The sequence below is a fragment of the Antechinus flavipes genome, chromosome 5 (genome assembly GCF_016432865.1).
Source record: "Antechinus flavipes isolate AdamAnt ecotype Samford, QLD, Australia chromosome 5, AdamAnt_v2, whole genome shotgun sequence".
In the NCBI taxonomy this organism is placed as follows: domain Eukaryota; kingdom Metazoa; phylum Chordata; class Mammalia; order Dasyuromorphia; family Dasyuridae; genus Antechinus; species Antechinus flavipes.
Genome location: NC_067402.1, coordinates 116,159,353 through 116,182,271, shown reverse-complemented (window position 1 = coordinate 116,182,271; position 22,919 = coordinate 116,159,353). Strand labels below are relative to the sequence as shown.

At 35.9% G+C, this 22,919-nt stretch overlaps 1 protein-coding gene across 1 annotated transcript in view; it reads left to right on the top strand.

Moving 5' to 3' along the window:
- Positions 1–22,919, top strand: part of SND1 (staphylococcal nuclease and tudor domain containing 1) — a 499,624-nt gene that overhangs the window by 26,137 nt on the left and 450,568 nt on the right. Inside the window, exons 2-7 of the mRNA XM_051963240.1 lie at positions 11,114–11,263; positions 12,861–12,981; positions 17,055–17,133; positions 20,042–20,202; positions 21,731–21,822; positions 22,399–22,557. Of these exons, the coding sequence (XP_051819200.1) occupies positions 11,114–11,263; positions 12,861–12,981; positions 17,055–17,133; positions 20,042–20,202; positions 21,731–21,822; positions 22,399–22,557 (762 nt within the window). The remainder of the gene's footprint in view (positions 1–11,113; positions 11,264–12,860; positions 12,982–17,054; positions 17,134–20,041; positions 20,203–21,730; positions 21,823–22,398; positions 22,558–22,919) is intronic.

Below are 22,919 nucleotides of genomic sequence, written 5' to 3'. Positions count from 1 at the left end.
GAAAACTATTATAATGGAAAATGAGATATATTACAGAGTAGAGGCCTATGAAAAATTGTGGATTGAGTCAATGAAATTGCAGTATTCAACTTGCATTCATGACACCTAAATCTACATTCTTCCATTTGCTGCTTGTACAACCATAGACATGTCATTTGCCTTTTTGGTAACTCAGTTCAAATTGTAAGGTAGTTGGGAGTCATTGAAAATTTTTAATTAGAAAATGGCAAAATTATAGTAATATATTGAGATTTTCAGATGATGTGATGGTAGATGGATTGTAGAGGGGATAGATTGGCACTAGAAAGACTACTTAAGAGCTGTTTCAGTAATATAGGTGAGAAGATCAATGTTAAGTTTCCTTTTAAGTTTGTTTTTTTTCCCCCTGAGGCAATTGGGGTTAAATGACTTATCCAGGGTTACACAGCTAGGAAGTGTTAAGTGTCTGAGGCCAGATCTGAATTCAGGTGCTCCTGACTTCCGGGCTGGTGTTCTATCCACTGCGCCATCTAGCTGCCCCTCCATTTAGATTTAAAAAAAAAAAAAAAAACTTAATAGTATAAGATTTGAAAAGTATGGATAGATCCAAGTTTGTATGGAAGAGAAAATCTGCAAATTTTAGTGGACTGCATAGTGGATTTAGTAGGAATCAGTAATGTAACATGGTTGCCAAAGATGGCTACCATGCAATCTTAGGCTGCATTAACAGAGGCTTAGTTTCCAGAATGGAAATGATGGTTCCACAGCCCTCTACTAATACAACAATCAGCCTTTTACTCTGCCCTGATTAGGGCAGATGTGGGTTTGGGGAAAGGAGATGAAGAGAGAAGAGTGCTCTCTATATATGTAAAGCATTTAACTACTTTATTGATTTGTATTTGTTTTTATGTTGATGCTGCATATACCTTTGGATTATATTTATCTCCTTTAGAAAGTAAACCTCTTGTGAATAGGGACTGTCAGCACAGGTTGTCGAGTCATTTTTCAATGGTATTTGATTCTTCAAGAGCCTTTTTGGTGTTTTTTGGGGCAAAGATACTGGAGTGGTTTGCTGTTTTCTCCAGCTCATTTTACAGATAAGGAAACTGCAATAAATAGGATTTACATAACTTGCCCAGGGTCACACAATTAGTAGGTATCTGAGGTCAGGTTTAAACTCAGGAAAAGGAGCCTTCCCTGACTCCAGGCCCAAATGCTAAACGTTTCAGTGTCATTTTATTTCAGAGATCTTTGTTTGAAGGCTTGACAACTATTTGTAGGTGATGCTAGAGAGCAGGTTTCTCTTCAGGTAAGGCTCTCACTAGAAAAGGGGCCTGTCTGGCTATTGGTGGAGACTGACACTTTTAAATGCATAAAATGAAATATAGGATTACAAAGGAAATCAATTAGAAGTTTTTTTTTTTCCTTAAATTCATTAACCTTGGATTAAAGGTCTCAAAGATTGCTTTAGGCTCTGGGATTCTGTGAAGAGAAGAAGCTGAGACTAGACTGGGTGTAGCGATAGTAAAGGAGAAAGTTTGAATTGCAAGTTTTATGAATTATGGAATCTGTAGGCTAGTTACTTAAAGTTTCTTCAACTTTATTGGGATTAATGGTACTTATAGTCTCAATCTAATGTGGTTGTTAGTAGGAAGTCCTTTGCAATAGATGTATTTCCCTTTTCCCTTATTCCCAGAGTACCATTGTTCTACATATGGATAAAATAAGTCAGACTTTGAATAGTTACTACCTGATGGATAGGTATTTGAAATTTTATTTTAGATATATTTATTTATAAGCATTATTATCCTAGGTCAGCTTTCTAAATTGGATGTTGCAAGGAAGCTTTTAGAATACCAAGGAAAGAAAGCTGTGCCCCTGAAGAGCAGATAGGTGGTGGCAGCTGTTCATTAGTGCTGACACCACTGAATTCTCCTTTTTCTTACTCCAAGTGTTCCTTTCCTTACACATCCCTATAAACTGTTTCTTTGTCAGCTTCTGTTTTAGGGCTATAAAGAAGAAGGATGTTATTATCTTAAACAATATGGAAATTTTGCTATTCACTCTCCTGCTTATTTTAGTGCTATGGTATTTTGGTATAGAAGATGGATTGCAAATCCATTAAGTAAGAGTTTTGTTTTTAAGACAAAAATAAGTTGTGAAATATAAGCTGTTCACTAAGGGAAAAGGGGGATTTGATATGGGAAGATAGCAGCAAACTAGAATAAATAGAGAAGAAAACCATAGGTTTTTCTTTCTCCTCTTCCTATTGCCTTCCCTCAGTAAGATTTAATGAAATTAAACTGGGTCATTTCTTTTGGCAGGACATCTAGGCAAATTTGTCCAGTATTTTCAGACTTCATTTGGCTAGGTAGTAGAAATACTAACAGTGAATAGTTTATCCTCATCTCTCCATTTGCCATATGCTGACTGAAAATGTTGTATTTCAGACATTTTGTTGATATTTTATGGGTTTATATGGTCAAATTTTCCTTGTATAATCCTTTCATTCTCCCTCCTCCTGACTTTTCACACATTACAAAATTACTGATACTTGAAACAGTTTATTCACTAAAACTTTTTATTTATTTAGCAAGGCAAATGGGATTAAGTGACTTGCCCAGAGCCACACAGCTAGTAATTTTTTTTTTTAATTACTTTTTATTGATAGAACTCATGCCAGGGTAATTTTTTACAGCATTATCCCTTGCACTCATTTCTGTTCCGATTTTTCCCCTCCCTCCCTCTACCCCCTCCCCCAGATGGCAAGCAGTCCTTTACATGTTGAATAGGTTACAGTATATCCTAGATACAATATATGTGTGCAGAACCGAACTGTTTTCTTGTTGCACAGGGAGAATTGAATTCAGAAGGTATAAATAATCCAGGAAGAAAACCAAAAATGCAAGCAGTTTATATTCATTTCCCAGTGTTCTTTCTTTGGGTGTAGCTGCTTCGGTCCATCCTTGATCAATTGAAACTGAATTAGCTCTCTTTATCGAAGAGAACCACTTCTATCAGAATACATTCTCAAACAGTATCGTTGTTGAGGTATATAATGATCTCCTGGTTCTGCTCATTTCACTTAGCATCAGTTCATGTAAGTCTCGCCAGTTCTCTCTGTATTCATCCCGCTGGTCATTCCTTACAGAACAGTAATATTCCATAATCTTCATATACCACAATTTACTCAACCATTCTCCAATTGATGGGCATCCATTCATTTTCCAGCTTCTAGCCACTACAAACAGGGCTGCCACAAACATTTTGGCATATACAGGCCCCTTTCCCTTCTTTAGTATCTCTTTGGGGTATAAGCCCAGTAGAAACACTATAGCTAGTAATTATTAAATGTCTAAGGCTGCCTTTGAACTCAGATCCTCCTAACTTTAGGACAGGTACTCTTTTCCACTGTGCCATTTAGTTGCTTCCTTTATTAAAATTCTGAGAACTACTGATTGAGGAACTTGTAGTTAGAAAGGGCATAAGGAAAAAGAATAGCTCTAAACTCATGGCATTGTTGATTTGCAAATTCATAGAATCATAATTGGAATTAACTTTATAATTAATTTAGTCTTCCCAACCAATCCAAAAACTCTTTGTAGAATCCCCCACTTTAACTTTTACGAGAAACTGTAATGTGGTATGTTTTGGTTTTGGACAGTTGGAGCAAGTATGAATTTCCTTTAATAGTTAGAGATGTTAAGCAAAAAATGATAGGAAAAGCATTTAGTGGTTAATTTAGAGAATACATTGAAACAGTTGAAATTTTTGAGGTAGAAGCAGTTTTAGAGGACATTTTGTCCCTCTTTCTTCACTGTATGTTTGATTTCTTTCTTATTTTTTAAACTGCGATTTTATTGATACCTTTTTTGCATAATGCTCATTTCCACGTATTCTCCTCTTTTTCTTTTTCCTGAGGCAGTTAAGGTTAAGTGTCTGAGATCAGATTTGAACTCAGGTCTTCTTGACATCAGGGCTAGTGCTCTATCCATTGCACCAACTACCTACTCCTTTTCTTTTTCTTTTAACAAAGAATAGTTGGCAAAATCACTTACTGTAGTGACTAGGTCGTCTTATAGGTATGCAGTATTTTGTGGCATTGTCACTTTTCTAAGGCAGGTAAGAAGTTCCTTTCTTTTACAGGGTGAAATTTGCACATTGTAATTAGAAAACATTCTGCTTTATTGCACTGCTGTTGTTACTATAGTCACTGAGTTCAAATACAGAGATAATAGATGTGGGGAATCCTAGTCAAATTACTTAACCTCTATCTGCCTTAGTTTCCTCATCTGTAAATTGGGGCTAGCACCAGGGTTGTTGTGAGCATAGTAATAGTGATAGGAAAAACATTTAGTGGTTAATTAACCCTTACAGTCCTATAAAAATGCTAGTGGTGATGATTTTTTTTTGTATACTCAGTTCTCCCCTTTTTAGGGAATATTATTCCTGGAAAAATGGGCTAAAGTTAAAAAAAAAAAAGGCAAAAGTGGAAACTATGGAAAATAGGGTGTTATTTCCCAAGACTACCAACATCTATAAGCTTTCTTTAGAAACTGCTGAAAATACACTTTTCTCTTTTAAAAATGTATTTTATTTATTTCAATTGCATATAAATACAATTCTTAACATCATTTTTTCAAGTTTTGAGCCCGATTTTTTTCTTCCTCTTTGAGAAAGCAGTTTGAGATAGATTATACATGTACAATTATGTAAAATGTGTTTCATATTAATTGTGTTGTGAAGGAATACAGATCAAAGAAAACACCAAGAAAGATAAAGAAAATTTTTATGGGTATTCTTTAATCTGCATTCAGGTTCATTATTTTTTTCTGTGGACATGGATAACATTTGTCATATTGAGTGCTTTAGAACTATCTTGGATCATTATGTTGCTGAGAATAGCTAAGTCATTCACAGTTGATCATCTTACAATCTTGTTATTGTGTACAGTGTTCTCCTGGTTCAGCTCACTTTATTTTGCTTCAGTTCACTGAAGTTTTTCTAAGTTTTTCTGAGAGCATACTGCACATGATTTCTTTTAGCACAACAGTATTCCTCACAGTCATAAACTGCAACTTGTTCAGCTATACCCCAGCTGATGGCCATGGCCCTCGATTTTCAATTTTTTGCTATCACAAAAAGAACTGCTATTAATGTTTTTGTACATATAGGTCCTTTTCCTTTTTGTTTTTATGTCTTGGGATATAGAGCTAGTAATAGTATTGCTCAGTAAAAGAGTATGAACAGTTTTATAGCCCTTTTGGTGTAGTTGTAAATTGCTTTCCAGGTTGAGTCAGTTCACAACTCCATCAGCAGTGCACTAATGGCTCAGTTTTCTCATATCACTATTACTTCCAACTGAAAATATACTTTTCTGCACATAATCCCTTATAACAAAATATTAATTATGTTAATCTGCACTCTTCCTAAAGCAGTAACCATAAAATGCAGGAGCAAGGAAAGACAGTACCACATGGGAGAGAGCAGTAATATCAGAAGAACCCCTCAGGTAAAAAAAAGGAAAGGGGAAACCTGTTATCTCTAATCTCCTTTTTGGCTCTATGGTTGAACTATTCTCTGATAAAAAGCACAAATCTTGTGGTCAGAACCCCTCAGGTAAAAAAAAGGAAAGGGGAAACCTGTTATCTCTAATCTCCTTTTTGGCTCTATGGTTGAACTATTCTCTGATAAAAAGCACAAGTCTTGTGGTCAGTCTCAAGGCCAAGTTTCAGCTATGTTCAGGCTAGAAAGCCAGTAGGAGTGAGAGTGTAGTTGTGTAGTACCATCATTTCATTTACCCACTAACTTAATACTTTTCCATTTTTATTCAATTTCCATTGGAAAGATTACTTTAGTACTTTCTGGAGAAGATTCATGAACAGTTTTGTGAATACTTTTCTCCTTTTTTGTGAATATAAGCTTGCACATTGCACGTTTCATTTTTTTCCCTCTACTGTTCACTGCCTGCAAACAGAAGAGTGAAAATGAGGTAACTAACAAAATCATGGGAATGCTTGAACTTTTGAAAATCAAGTACATGGAGAACTGACTATTTTTTTCAGGTTTTAAGAACTTTGTCTGTCTTCCTTTCCTTCCTCTCCTTTTCTCTTGCACTGAGAAGTTAAATGGCTTGTCCATGCTCATATAAGTAAGTGTGTGTCAAAGTTTGATTCCTAGGTCTTCCTGACTCTGAGGCCTTCTCTGTATTTGCTCTGCCGTTTTGGTCTTGTTTTGCTTACTTCCCAGGTTTGTCTGAATTAGGAAATTATTTGTCATTTCTTATAGTGCAGTGATTTTCCATTACATTCACATACCACAATATAGTCAATTGTTCCCTAATTAGAAATGCCTATTTTGTTTACATTTTGCTATTGCCAAAAGTGCTGCTATAAAAATTTTGGTATTTATGGGACTTTTCTGGCTTTAATCTTCTTAGAGTATTTGTCTAGCAAGAGAGTTCAGGGTCAGAGTTTGGTTTACTTTTCTTTGAATAATTCCAAATTACTTTCCATAATAATAGAGCTTAGATCAGTTTATAGTTTTACTAATAATGTATTGGTATGTCTGTCTGCGGCTCTTCTAACATGGATAAATTCTGTCTTTTGTCATCTTTGCTCATTTGCTGAGAATAAGGTGAAAAAGTCATTTAGATTTGAATTTGTCTTGTTGTTTAGTGATTTGGAGAACTTTTTCTTGTTTTATATGCTTTGGTCATTTGTTACTAATTGTTACCAACTCCTTAAGTTCTTCAGGCTAATATTTCTTCAATTTTGAAGGGATTAGTTTATCCCATGAACACCTTAAATTGTTGCAAGTATCAAATGAGAAAATATATAAAGTACTTTGCAAACTGAAAAACAGTAAGTAAATCATAGTATTTTTACTTTCTTGTGCAGAACATTTGATTTATGTCCTACCTAACGCTCCTCTCTTAGCAGTTAACTCAGTGAAGATTCACATGGTTAATTCTTACAGACTGAGGCAACTAGTTATTAGCTCTGTGGACAGAGTGGTTCACCTGAAGTCAGGTAGATTTGAATTCAGATGTGAACTCAGGCACTTACTAACTCTCTGACCCTGGGCAAGTCATTTAGTCTCTTTTGACCTCAGTTTCCTCAACTGTAAATAACAAAGTGGGGGGAGTAGATAATAATAGCACTTATCTTATAAATGATTATTTTCTTATTGGCTAGGTGGATGTTTTAAATAGTGAGAAGGATTTCAGTTTATATTATTCCTCTTTGGATATTATTTTGGTATCCAGAATAATGTACATCTTAGTTTTCCATCTTTTCTTTTCTCCTCTATTCTTGGCTTCTTTCCCCTTGCAAATAAAAACAAATAGTTGCTTAAATGGTCCCTAATTATGCTTTTGTGAGAATTCCTTTTGTCCTTAGAACTCTCCAGTTTGAGATAGGCCTGTTGCCCTCATCATCCTATCTTTCTCAAATCTTTGTTCATGTTCCTGGACATCTGTCTTGTGCGTTTGGCCTTGGGATTAATAATGCACCTTTTGTATAACAGGTTGGTAGCAAATATTTATTGGTATATTAAGTTATAACCCCTGGATACATTACTATTTGTTGAATTATAGCTCATGGTAACCTGTCTGTTATAACTAAATTGTTGCTACCTGTAAAGAAGCTGTTTCCCTCCTCCTCCTCCCCCCCATAGCTTAATTAACCAGAAGGTTATGCAGATAATGTGTTGATAGTATAATTTTAAAATGAGAGATATAAGATATAAGGATAGAGATGTATTTGGAGTCAGAATAATCTTCGACACCCATTTGTCATTTAATCTGTGCCTAGGCATCTCATTAGGACTTCTACTTCTCACTTGCTGGCAGGGGGGGAATTTCTTCCACCAATGAAATCATAACCATAAACCCCCACCCCCTCACCCCTTCATTTTTTAAAAATAGAAAATTAAACCCTTCATATTCATCTCTTTAAAAATAATAGAAAAAAGACTCTGGGAATAGGAGACTTTGTCTATTCTTGCCTTTGCTACTAGTAAACTAAATTTCTTGGGCAATAATCTTTATAGATTTCAGTTTTTTCTTAATAGTTAAGTTAGAGAGTTGAACTTAGACAGGATTATAATGTTCTTTCTAATTTTGAAATTTGATTCAAAAATTGGGATATTTGTGTAAAGTTGAATGAAATTGTGGGAGCCTGTAGCTTTGCATCTCTTCACTGTCAGATACACTGAATGATAGATCAGTGTACTGAAGGAGTGGGAAATTGTACTTTGGTGCCATGCCCTTTTTTACTTTAGATGAATGCTGATTTCTCTAAGTTAGGCAAGGCTCTTGCTTTTTGAGGCCAGCTGCCTGCCTACAGGAAATGTGTAGTTGGCGGACATCCTGGGAAAAACCTTCTGGGCCACATATCTTAACTCTTTTTAGGATTGCCCATTTCTTGTCTAAATAAATTTTAAATTCTCAAGGGATGGTGCTCTCCTGTGGAGATGACTGGTGACTGCCAGGAAGCTTTTTCCTGATGCATTCTAAAACCTCTGACCCCCCCCACTCCCTCGATCCCCACTTCCAATTTAATTTCACTCCATTATTTTTTCTTCATCTTTTTTACTTGGTATTTTCTTAGTCAACATCTACTTTGTTGCTGTGTCTAGCACCTTATCACACTGTTGTTTTTTCACTGACCTCTAACAATGCCTTCCCCATTCTACTCTTTTCTAATTTCTGCGACTGGCTTTGCGCTCAGTGATGTAATGAAAATCTTTTTGTTTCTAGTTTTGGCACACTGCCTTATTTCATATACCTCCACAATGGGATATACTAGCTTCCAAATTGCCTTGTCGACTTTTTTGATTCACTATCTCTGATATCTTTAATTTTTAGTGACTGTTTATGGTGTTTTTTTTTTTTTTTTTTTAAGTTAGTGCGTCAAAGAACTCTTATTTCTAAAAACTTACCTTATTTCTTGGCATCCTTCCTGATACTTTTAGATTTCATTTGTGCCATTGCTTCCTTCTCCCTCGTGACTTCCTTCTCGACACTACAATTTGTAGTTTTAAACTAACCCTCTATCCTCCAGTACCCTTTTGATCTTTGTTCTTATCTTTCTGTTAGTTTTTTTTTAAGTGCTTAGTATTTGAACTTGTTATCCTGTATATTGCGATAAACCATTTCTGATCATTGTTTCCTTTGACCCATATTGGGCCACTATGCTTCCACCCTCACCCCTCACCCCCAATTCTGTATTTTCTTTTCACATTACTTTTAGTGTTTGCTTTATTTGTATTCTTTTGACCCTGGCTTCCTTCTATTTTCTAGATATTTTATGTACTTAGGCCAGCTGCCCTTGTGAAGCTTAAAGACTGCAATATTGGGTTTTATAGAAGCTAATTGGATGGTATTTGAAATTGAGAGGAAAAAATTGGCCAGTTTAAGCCTGTTAAGGGACACTACCCCTACAACTAGATTATTAACTTTTTTTATTTCAATTAAGCTACTCTCTCTGTGGTTAGTTGGCTGGTATTAGGGTGTTGGAGACATAACAATAATTAAGTAACCTGAAGAACATAGTCTCTGAGGTTTTCCTACTTCAGGGTAGCATTTCATTGTCTGCTTATTGTGTGCTTTAATGTAATAAATCGTCGAACAACCTTTGGTTTTGGACAGTTCTGTTGGCTTTTGTAAACTATTAAATGAACCCTGAAACTGGGTCTTTGAATTGCTTCCCTTCTTCCTTCACCCTTTATTAGCACAGCTGAGTAGTTTATACTTCATAACCTTAGGCTGATTAACTCAGTGGGATAGCTAGATTTCACAGATAGACAGATGTATTGGGTAAGGCCTGATAGAATACATAATTTTACTATTGGTAATTGGCTGTAAAACAGTTGCCATGTCAGTTGCTTTCTATCTGCTATAAATTAACAAGAATAATTACTGTAGCTATGAAAGCTTGAAACAAGACCTGCTAAAAGCTTTGACAGTGGCAAGATAGATCTTTCTCCAGTTCAGTGATATTCCTTTGAAATTAGTGTCCTTGGGCTAATCTCAGAATGCCTCATGAGCTTTATCAGTGGGGCTAGTGAACATATGGGGAGTGATTTCATCGGGGGAGAAATAATTTGTCCAAGTAGCCAAGTTAGTAGAATTTTCTTCCAGGTTGTAGCCTGAGGATTGCACAGTTTCTAAGGTTGTCTCTTCATGTTTGAAAAACTAGTCCCCCTCAGGGAATTGGTATCTGTTTGAGTGAAAATCAGAGGTACTTAGCAGGAAGGCATCTACCTGTCTGTACCCCCTGTTTGTAGAAAAATTTTTACAGTGAACTGGATTGCAAAGACCTGATGTTCTTGAGAGTGATACTATTCATGCCCTTTAATCCAGCTATATCACTGCTAAGCCTGTATTCAAAAAAGATCAAAGAAAGAGAAGTTCCTTTACATACAAAAATATTTATACTGTATCTTTTTTGTGATGGCAAAAAACTGGAAACTAAGAGGATGTCTTAGTGGAGAAGTAATTGAGGATACTGTGGTGATAAAGAATGAATGAATTTTGTGGTGTGAATCTGTCCTCACACACTTGCTATCTGTATGAACCTGGTCAAGTCACTTAGCCTCTAACTTCAGTTACTTCAGTTACAAAATGGAATAACAGCACTTTCTTTCTGGAGTAGCTGTGAGGACAAAATGAGATAATATTTGTAAAAGGTGTTTAGCATAGTGCCTCATACATAGTAGGTTCTGTATAATAGCTTGGTTCTGACATTCACGATCTTTTGTAGCCTTCACATTCTTATCTTTCCAGTCATATCTCCCATTATCTTTCTTCAATCCTCTTTATTGCTTCCAAATTGGTATTTTCACTTTTCTCTGTTCTTCTTTTCTTAGCCATCACTATGCATTTTCTCTTGCTCTCTCCTATGCCTGAAGTGGACCTCTTCTCTTTATTTTGTTTTATCTCTATTATACCCATAAATAGAATTGACATGTCTTAGCTGCAACCATTTTCATAGCAGTAAGAGGTATTCTCGACTCTATTCCCATTTTGTAGACCTTTTTCTGGTCTGCAGTTTTGTACATTTTTCTGACAGTTAATTGTGTTGTTTCTAGCCCCGAATTTTGATTTTGTCTTTTGTTTCTTCTCTCACAGGTCCTCTCAGGATGTGCTATCATTGTCCGAGGACAGCCACGTGGTGGGCCTCCTCCTGAGAGGCAGATTAACCTTAGTAACATTCGTGCTGGAAATCTTGCTCGTCGGGCTGCGGCAGGACAACCAGATGCAAAGGATACACCAGATGAGGTAGGTGACTCCTGTTTTCTGGGTTTTCCATGTAGGTAATTGGATATAAGATAAATGCATTTCTTGGTCATTGTCACTTTTATAATTGTTTCTGAGTCTTGCAAAATTTTTGTGTTGAAGCACCAATATTAAGGACAATTTCTCTTTTAATTCCATTCATTTAGTTGGTTATTTTTTTTTTTTTTCATGGAACAGAGGTGATTATGGGTCTTGAATCTTCTCATTTATTGTCGTAGACAATTTGGCACTTCTCCAGGGTTTTTGTAGCATCTTCCACTTTTAAAAAAATTTTGAAATTCTCCATCTTTTGGCTCTCCTAATCTTTGTGGACCACCAATGATGATAAAAAGCAGAAAACCATCTTGGGTTCCCTTTCATTCTTTTGAAAGACCCAGCTTCTTTTGAATCTTCGATTTTTCTCTCCAATTGCCACTACCCTTCTTTTAAAAACAAACAAACTTTATGGCTGCTTTTTGTTTTGAGAACACATTCCATTCTAAATATATCCCGTTTTATCTTCTCTATCTGGTGTGTGCCTTCCCTTGTATCAAAGATTTTAAGAAAAAAGACAATTGAGCAAAACTAAGCCAAAACAGCCAGTTGACTGTATTTGACAACATATGTAACATTCTACACTATAGCCCTTCATTTCTCCATTGAAAGGAGGGATGTGCATTTTCTCACTTCTACTTTAGGGCCTATCTTGGTCATTATAATTAATATACTTTGTTCAGTTTTGTTTTAAATTATTTCTTTAATTTACATCATTATAATTGTTTACATTAGAGTTGTATATATTGTTTTTCTGGTTCTACTTATTTCAGTGCACAGTAATATTCCATTGTATTCATGTTCTGCAACTTGTTTACGCATTCCTCAGTCAGTAGATATGGACATTATTTGCACTTCTTCATTATCAAAAAAAGTTCTGCTATGACTTTTTTTTTTAAATAAATATTGCAGATTTTCTGCATTTTACTTTGTTGAGGTTTCTTCCTAGCAGTAAGATTTCTGTCAGAGGAGATGGACATTTGAATCACTTTGGGAAAGTGAGAGCATAATTATTTTCCAGTTGTTTTCTAGAATATTTCAGTCATTTATAGTTTCATCTACATGTATTGGTGAGCCTTCTTTGATGCATTATATCTGACATTAAATTTTTTTGAGTCATCTTTGCTTTTAATAAATGTGAGGGTTTTTTTTTTTTTTTGGTGGAAGGACCTTACCAGTAACTTACTAATGTTAATTTCATACAATTTTTCCCCCTTTTTAAGGCTTTGCTATTGTATAGTTATATGGAATAATTCCCTTGTTTACAAATACCTTATTATAGGAATAAGTTGAAGTTATTGTTAAAGCAATGAGATGATTTCCTTGGTTATAGTAACAGCAATATAGTTAGTTCTTTGAGAAGTTCACTCATTGTGACTTATTTTGCCTTAACTGATAAAGTAATCAGAGGTTCCCTTTCAAATCTTCTGAATTTCTAATTTAAATGTTATGTACAAAGATGATTATGTAGTGGGCAAATTACTTGAAGTACTGATTGGAAACTGGAATTAGAGTTCTTATGTTGCATGTCTATTTTGTCTTTTAGCCCTGGGGATTTCCTGCTCGAGAATTCCTGCGGAAGAAGCTGATTGGGAAGGAAGTCTGTTTCACAATAGAGTACAAGAACCCTCAGGGTCGTGAATATGGCATGGTCTACCTTGGGAAAGGTGAGCCAAGGAAATAAAGATCTTTCTCTCCTGGAATCTAAAATTCCTGGAGAAATCTTTTTGCTTAAAAGGGCAAGTTTTAGATTCCAATGAAGTAGCCCCTGGGGAATTGGGAGATATCAGAAAAGAAACTTCAGCAAAGAGTATTGAATGCATTGTCAAGGATGATGTGATTTTCTTGATTGTGCATTTGTTCTCTTTTTTTTCCTCTTAACACCTTCTGGACCATCTAGTCTTGGGATTCATTGCTGGTTAAGGTATTTGTTGGGCTACTATCCTAGCTTATGTTTAGGGCATCAGCTCTTGGAATATAATGGCTCTGGATTTTTAGATCACAATAGTAATTCATTTCTATAGTTTTCCTTTTGTATCTTTTATTTACTTTATCCATCTTGTGACTTTTCTTCTTTCCTAGGAGGACACTTTTTAGGAAAAAACAATATGTTAATATTTATAGTTTTCCTTATAGTAATAACCCAACAACAATCTGTTATAGAATGCTGGATGGGAAATTGTATTCTGTTACCTAGATCCAAAGAAATGAAAGTGTTCGTAGAGTCTCTTTGGGAGGGCTTTAAAAGGTTCAAACACATTCATCTGGAGTTATTTTCAGCATAAATATCTTTTCCAGGTTCTTGTCCTCCTGATAAGGGATTAGGTGTTGTTCATCTGAGTGGGGAGTGGTTGTAGTTGATTACAAGAAAAAACGGTTTATATTTTAAAAGCCATTTCTGATTTCTACTAGTTTGACCTTGAAGTTGACAAACTGATAGAGGGATAGCACTTCTGGTGATATAGTGTTTGATTTTAAATGTTTTACTTCTTTATAATTATGGAATTTGTGTGGAAAGTCATCTCTGGCATATGTCATTATATTTGGATTTTTTTTTCTCGAGGAAAATAATGTGCAAAATATATAATCTCAATTAAAAAGATGTGGGAGATACAATGCTATGTTTAGATGTTATGGAGAAATTTATTATATTTTTATACTACAAAAAGAATATTACCTAGATGTGAATGAATTTTTATTTTGTCTTCAGGATGCAAATAGTGAAGGACTTCATGGAAAAGAGAAATTTTGCAAAATTTATCTGTATTCTCTTAACCTTCAACATTTAAATTGTTAGATTTAACTTAAAATTGTAATTGCTAGCATTAGGGCTTAATCAGGTTGCCATCTCCAAGTAGAGACAGAGTAGAAAGATCAATTGCTGAACTAGAAGCTAAGAGGGATGTGTCTTAATGCTATCTTGTAGAGGGCTCTCTGACTGCTTCATCTTCTGAGCCCACATCTCTTCATCTGTAAAAAACATTTGCTTTGTTCAAAGTGGCTTTGACAATAGTTCTTTGTAAATCCTAAAGCACTATATAAATGTTATGGTGATATTACTATTAGTACTTGTTTTCTTTTCTTTCTTTCTTTTTTTAATTTTTAAAGCTTTTTATTTTCAAAACATATGCGTGAATAATTTGACAACATTGACCCTTACATAGTCTTGTGTTTCAGATTTTTTCCTCCTTCCCCTCACCCCCTCCCTTAGATGGCAAGCAATCCAATATATGTTAAACATGTTAAAATATATGTTAAATCCAATATGTGTAAACATATAATTAATTCTCTTGCTGCGCAAGAAAAATTGGATCAAAAAACAAAGTAAATGAGTAAGAAAACAAAATGCAAATGAACAACAACAAAAAAAGTGAGAATGTTATGTTGTGATCCCCATTCAGTTCCCACAGTCCTCTCTCTGGGTGTAGATGGCTCTCTTCATCACAAGATCATTGGTACTGGCACTAGTCATCTCATTGTTGGAAAGAGGTCTTGTTCATCAGAATTCATCATCATATAATATTAATGTTGTTGTTACTACTTGTTTTCAATTAAATTCGTCACATCTACAATGCAGATTCAAGTGATTCATGGAACATAAGAAAATTATCCTTTACGGTGTCAAAGTGTGGAACAAAAACTTTCAGGCAAAGCAAAATGACAATCTGTAAAACATAGTATTGGCATATTAACAATATTATTTTAAATGGGGTTTTTCTTTACAAACTTTTCCTTCCTTAATTTTCTTTTAAATATTTTAATATTTTTTGTTTTTATATTACCTTCATTTCTGAATATGTTCTTTTTCATTCCCAGACACCTAGGGAATTTTTATAACAAAAAACAAAAAAAAGGAAATCAGCAAAACTAATCAACAAAGCCCAATCTGACAGTGTATATATAGTACTCCTTATTGGTGGCCCTTCCTCTCTGCCAAGAAGGAAGGAAGAGGCAGAAAGGGAAGGAGGGTCAGCAGATCACCTCATAATCATATGTTAGTGTCTATGCAAACATGAGTTAAAGAATTCATTTTAGAATGGTTTGGATTATCACAAAAGCATTTAATTATCAAATAGTACTTAGTCGAACTTTCTCCCTCTGAAATGGTAGGAAATGATTGAATTTTGAAGATGTAGTAGGTGACTGGATCCACGGACCTTGGCCAAGAACATATATCCACTCACTTACTTCATTGACACCTCTATTTTACAGGTTCAAAAAACTGCACAGTGCTTGAGTGACTTGACCAAATCTACACAAAAAAGACTAGAATTCAGTTTGATTTGCTTCTGATGCAATCTTTGGTCCTCTGTAGTCTGCCTCCTAAGAGTTGAGATCTGGGAAATAGGTTTTCTTTCTCTTAAGAAAAGGACCAAAGCTCAATGCTTTCTGTTAGATAGACCAATTAACAGTTCAGTATGGACAGTGTCAGTGTTATGCCTGGCGACTGTTGGTGCCTGACATTTGACTAGACTTAATAATAGCTGTCCCAGGAATATTAAGAAAACAAAGCTCACTCGTTCAATTTCTTTTCTCTGGGCTTCTGACTTGGGGTAAGAGAGGAATGGGATGAAGTCTAATAAGTATTTAAAATATTCCTTGAGCCTTGCTATCTTGGGAATAACTATTAGTTACTATGGAGCCAACTAATTTATTACTTATTATATTATTGTCAGTCAGCAATGTCCATGATCCTCCTGTTCCTCATTTTGGAGTGTCTGATTTTTCTGTAGACAAATAGCACTGACCTCAAATGGTCTAATGATCTAAAATTTATACACTCCCTTTCTGAGAATTTGCTCTTATAGGAATCTTAGAGAAGGTTGACAGTAGGCTATAAGGGCTTGGGGGCCAATATGTGTGTATTCATCATTGCTTGACAGAACTAGGATATATATATGGAGAGAAAGAGAGAGAGAGAGAGAGAGAGAGAGAGAGAGAGAGAGAGAGAGAGAGAGAGAGAGAATTGTGAATATAAATCTTCTTGGTTCCCCCTCTCCCCCCTTCTCCTCCTTTATAGTGATATTGTTTATCAGCCGGAGTGTATTTCAGTTTGTCTAGGATATTGTTCTTTGCTATACTAAAGATTTTTATGCCCTGATTTCTATGCAGATATCTTTGTTTTTCTGACTGACTGACAGATTTAAGGGAATGTATGGCTGTAAAAGCTTCTTTGATAACAAGGAATCACAAATAATATTTCAAGTGCCAGAATAAAACTTAGGAGTATGAGTTTTTATTTTTCCTTCTGGTTTTAAGGGATGATCTGTGGAATTTAAAGACTGAAAAGAAAATCTTATACCTTTCTGAGAAGAAGAGTTTCTGAGATGTTGAAAATCTTAGGAATTTTGGGGGTAGAGTAAATCCTGAAGGGACTAGAACCGCCTTGATGCCATCTGGCAGGCAAACTCAGATCATTGACTCTGCAGGCCTAAGTTTTAGGACTGCCTTGTTTCATTTCTGCCTCATTTGGTTTTTGGCTTCTGTAGTTAGTATCTTAGTTGAGGGACATAAACTGGAGAATTAGAAAGGAAGTTCCCTCAAGTGAAGTTAGGAATCAGTCCTGGACCATAGGGCATTCTGTTGAGGTTTACTTGAAGTTGTATCATCAGACCATTTGATTCATTTCCTTGGAAAAATTGATAATTGATCTTGAAGAGTGAAGATAAAATTTTCCAAGTTTTATTGTTGATAGACATGGGCTTGATTGTTGCATTTAATTTTTTTTTTCTTTTTTCAGATACAAGTGGAGAAAACATTGCAGAGTCACTGGTTGCAGAAGGCTTAGCATGCCGGAGAGAAGGCATCCGAGCCAATAAGTATGTACGGTTTTTCTTCTTTCCCCCTGGATGTTCCAGAATTTGTTTTAATTAATAACTGGAAGAACTTGAAGGGTTTGGTGGTTCTTGACAAGCATGTAGCTGCATGATAGCTTTACTAAAACAGAAGAAAAAGTCTAAGCAGCTGCTGCCATTTCAGCTCTTTAGACCTATATCTAGGCAGATTTTGAGAGAGGATTTCAGTTTCTAACAAGTAATAAGCCTGTTTTTTACCTGATTGTGGTGTGAATTTACCATTTTGGGAAGTGAAGTTTAGGAGTGTTGGTAATAGTATGAAGTGCGGTATTGGATTTGGCTTCACTGGTCTTAGACCATCCCATTTGTTTGATACTTTGCCTGTGAGACAAGTGCTTGTGTGGCCTAAGAATGTTGTTTAATCATATATCTACCAGGTGGCGTGACTCTTAGAGGTATCTGTAGATGTTTATTAGACTTAAAGAGATTTCATGTGCTATCCTGTTGCCTGTCCCTTTGTATCTCCAGTAGTAATCAAACCCAGTCATATAGCTCTTAAATTCTCATAGTAACTTCATAATACTATCTCTGCTCTTGGCTAACTGAAGGGATATGTGTTAGCATGTAAAGTGAGTGATAGACTGGTGGATGTATTTATGTAGTGGCAAGGATGGCAGGGTCACTATTTTTCCAAATATGTTTGTGTTTAGGTGGTATTTTTGGAAGCATGCCAAAATTTATATCATAGACAATTGCTAGAATGCTTACTCTGTGAAATATATATTTTGAAATTATTATTATAGCTTTTTATTTACAAAACATATGCATGGGTAATTTTTTTAATATTGACCCTTGCAAAACCTTCTGTTCCCACTTTTCTCCTCTTTCCCCCCATCCCCTCCCCTAGATGTCAGGTAGTCCAATACATGTTAAATATGTTAAAGTATATGATAAATACAATATAGGTATATATTCTTATACAGTTATCTTACTTCACAAGAGAAATCAGATCTAGAAAGAAGGTAAAACAACCTGAGAAGGAAAACAAAAATGCAAGCAAGCAATAACAGAAAGAATGGAAATGCTATGTTGTGGTCCACACTCATTTCTCATAGTTCTCTCTCTGGATGTAGCTGATTTTCTTCATTACTGAACAATTGGAACTGTTTTGAATCATCTTGTTGTTGAAGAGAACCACGTCCATCAGAATTAATCATCATATAGTATTGTTGTTGAAATGTATAATGATCTCCTGGTTCTGCTCATTTCACTTAGCATCAGTTCATGTAAGTCTCTCCAGGCTCTTTGAAATCATCCTGTTGGTCATTTCTTACAGAACAATAATATCCCATAATATTTATATGCTACAGTTTATTCAGGCATTCTCCAATTGACGGGCATCCATTCAATTTCTGTGAAATATTTTTAAGAACACACATTCTGCCTTGTAAATATAGAGTAAATAAACCCCAGAGAACTGCCAAGGTAAAGTTCTAATTTATTTCAAAAATGGAAACTGCACAAGAGGCACCAAGTCCTATTTCTCCAAGGTTGAGTATAGGCCTAAATGTTTTTGTCTTTAATATTTAGTTTTTTTTTTTTCTTACGTGCATTATTGTTGTCTATTGAGAATTAGAATATATTATTTAATTTTCTGTACCCTATCTGAGTTCTTAAATTTTTTGTGTGTCAGAAATACTCTGACTATTTTGGTAAAAACTATAAATCCTTTTCCAGAGTGTTTTAAAATTCATAAAATAAAACACTTTGAACTACAAAAGAAACCATCCATATTGAAAACAGCTCGCAGACTTAGAAAACCAACCCAAGAAGTTTATAGACATCAGGTTAAGAACTTCTGCTATGGAATATAAATTCTAATAATATAGCTACCTTAGTGTGAATTTGCAGACTGGTGATTTGGGAAGCTTGCTGTATTGCAATTCAGTGCCAACTCTGCTGTGTAGCTAGGCATAACAGTTTCCTACTGGGAAAAGTGGGACCTTTACTTGGCACAGCTCTTTTAGGGATGTTAGTTACATCCTTAGATTTTGTCTTTGAAAGGCCTTTAAATGCACAGTTCAACTTATTTTTGCCATCAAGAAAAGAGATAAGTCATTTGTATATGTGGACTTTCTCTCTGCTCTGTGTTAGACACAGAGTTAGACAAGGAGTACTTGTTTCATTTCTAGAATACCTTAGGTTTGCAGTGATAATGGATGATTGTTCTTCAGATTTGTTAAAATTTCTATTTAGTGCTTAGTTTATTTGGTGATAACAATGAAAATTGTATGTGTTCTTCAAGAACTCTTTTTCTATAGATTTAACTAATTGTGTGTCTTTTTGAATTGAGACTAAGCTACTCTTAATTCTGCTCTTGTTAAAAGGAGTTCCTGGCAAGGTTCTAAGCTGAACTACTTCCATCCATATTTCCAGATTGTTGAGAGCCCCTGGTAGTGAGAAAGAGCTGGAATAAGATAGTAGATAGAGAGCAATATGTAGTCTGGAAGTTCTTGGTTCCAGGGCTGTCTCTGGCACATACTGACTGGGTGATCTTGGGGGTGAGCTGTGCAACTTTTTAAGACTGGTAATTATATAACAGTTCCTGATCTTCATTTTCATTGTGGCATTTTCATATATCATGAAATCAGAACCGGATTTTTAAACATGTAGTGAAGGCAAATTGTTATTCTTGCCCAGGCCACACTCCATCAAAATGGCCACAGTAATTGAAATTTCATTTTTATGATTTGAAATATGTTGCTTGAGTGGATTCAGTTTGGAATCTGGAATGGCATGGACGGTCTTTCTCTGTCTCCCCTCTAGAGGAGGCCTTGATATCTGACCTGTCATGTTGGCCAGATGTTTTGATATTCCCAGGTACTCAGATGATTGTTATCTGCTGGCTGACCTTTTTTTGTCCCTGTCTCAGCCCTGAGCAGAACCGGCTTGCTGACTGTGAGGACCAGGCAAAGACAGCCAAAAAAGGCATGTGGAGTGAGGGGAACGGCTCTCACACAATCCGGGACCTCAAGTACACCATTGACAATCCGCGGCACTTTGTGGATTCTCACCACCAGAAGCCAGTCAATGGTGAGTCCCTTGGCTAGGGGTTGCAGTGAGGGAGCTCCCAGGTGCATCTCGTGTTGACAGGTTGGGTTTTCTTTTTCTCTGTAGTTCATTCTAAGTAGGAGACCCTTGTCAAGGTGGAATATGAGTGGGATAATGTGGGTGCACCTGAGTGACCTAGAAAGGATTTTGAGCCCATTTCTCATAGACATGTGTTTCACATTTTAAAAAGAAAAATTATTTTATGTTGTTCTTAGATGCATTTTCTCTATCAAATCTCCTTCCACTCCTCGAAAATATTTTGCTCCTGGGCTTACAATACATTTTAGTTTACTTTGAATTTATCCATCAGTTGAGAACTTAAAATCCTTTCTTATCCCTTCCCCTGTCTTGGAAGGGAGTTATGGATTCAAATTTTTCAGACATACATTGACAAAATGCCTGGGGTCAGGTCCTTTACCTTCCCGGTGCTTGAAGCAAGTCTTTAAAGAGAATAAGCTGCAGAGCAGCCGCCAGTCTGTGTCACTGAGGAGAGTGCCCTCACCTCTCTTCTCCAATAAAAGTAGTGATCCCTACCAGAACTCCAAGTATTGTCAGCAGATATTGATTATACCTTTGCTAGCTTGGGTAAGTCACCTCATCTCTGGGACCTTATTTTTCTCACATGTAAAATAAAAGCCTTAGGTTTGATGCACTTTAAATCCTGTGCTTAAGGCAGCTCAGCCATATGGTGGATAAAGTCTGGTGACCTGGAATCAGGAAGAGCTCTGGAACTCTGGGCAAATCACTTATTGAGTTTCATCCTTTAAAATGAATGTGATCTCTCATAGGGTTTTCAGAAACATAAAACAAGGATAGTCTTTGTAAAGCATTTTTTTCAAATATTACAGGGTGTTGTAAATGTTAGCTTTGAGGAAGATTAGGATGTTGACCACCACCTTCAATCTGGCTGTATAAAGAGCACTCACCATTTGGTGAGTCTTCAAATAGATAATTATAGACTTGCTAATGGAAAAGCTCTAGCCCTGGAGGAAAAAGGTCTATGACAATTGCCTTAGCTATACAGGCTCAATCTAATTCAACAAGCATTTATTAAGCATCTGGCATGCATTAGGCCTTGATAATCTCTTCCTTCCAGGAACTTCTACTCTGTTAGTGAGACATATCTATTATGTACCTCTAGATAAATAGATATAAAATCATCACAACCCATTTAGAATTTAACAACTCAAGTCATGGAAAAAATCCTCTTGTCAAAGGGCCCCTGGAACTAGGATTTTTGAAAGGAACTGGGAATGATTTGTCTGTGTTTAGCCTGTTATAGACCTGGCATTTCATGCCTAATGGTAACTTGTGGAACTTCTTATGCTGCAATTGCTATTGGCTCTCTAAGGGAATATTTTTACTTCACTCGTATCTGGATAGGGGTGTGTGTGATTGGCATTTGGGGTGTATTTTAGTGTATTGTATTCTTCTCAGTGTTTATAGCCTCTCTCTGTGTTATGGCTTTTTTCATAAACAGAAGACTTAATTTCTTCCTTTTGTCATACAGCTATCATCGAGCACGTGCGAGATGGCAGTGTGGTCAGAGCTCTGCTCCTGCCTGAGTATTATCTGGTCACAGTCATGCTCTCAGGGATCAAGGTCAGGCTGTGCATTGGGGCTATTGGATGGGTTAGATAGGCAGGTAGTCTATAGCATATATGATACTAAATTTCATTGTTGTTTGACCTCGAGGGTAGTTGTTGTTCCATTCTGAAAAGAATGCCCTTCTCCTGCCCTGGTTTAAAACCTGCAATGGGATTAATTTGAACTGGTTCAAATTTCTAAGGGATTGTTTGGTTGAAGATTTAGAGAGGGGGTTCCTTCTAAAGATATTAATCTATGGGAAAGGGCTGAGATATTCTGGTGTCTAGGTGATTGTGACTTATTTTGCTGCAAATTATCTTTTCCTATGAGATAATTAGGTCTTAAAACTCCAGTGATTCCTTGTTTGGTAAAGCATTGTCTTCGACTCTAATTAAAGCTCCCTTGGGATTATATAGCAGCTTCATTATCATTTAGCAATAATGCCTTTAAGTTGTTTGAAACTTTTAAAGCTAATTTTCTTGAGATTATTTCCTTGAGGAAGTTCCAGTCTGATTTATGAATGAGTGACATACATTATTAGGATTAATGGACAGAGCCAATGGCTAATCTGATATTTGCTTTCACCTGTAGTGTCCAACTTTCAGAAGAGAATTAGATGGTCCTGAGACACCAGAGCCATTTGCAGCTGAGGCTAAATTCTTCACTGAGTCCCGATTATTGCAGAGGGATGTACAGATTATTTTGGAGAGCTCCCACAACCAGAACATGCTGGGCACTGTCCTTCATCCGGTGAGTCATTTTGTAAATGGGGATTCATAGTTACAGGAAGTGGAATATGGGGATGGAGGATTCTCATTTGCATCCTGAAATTGTGTGTGGTTAAAAGAATCTTTGGATATCCTGTATTGGCGTCCCACTTGCTTCATTGATTTTTGAGACACTTAAGGAAGTATCAGTTAGTTGGGCAGGAAAAGATACAGATGTGTGGTCATTTATCATTGCTGTAGAGATTTAGAATATAATCTTCCTTGGGTTACTAGGAAAAAAGTAAATTGCCTCAAGCTTGTTCTCAAAAGATACATGTTAAAACTGAGACAGATTAGGAAATGCTTGTATAAACTGAGAGTATAATGCTTCTGGATTCTAGGATG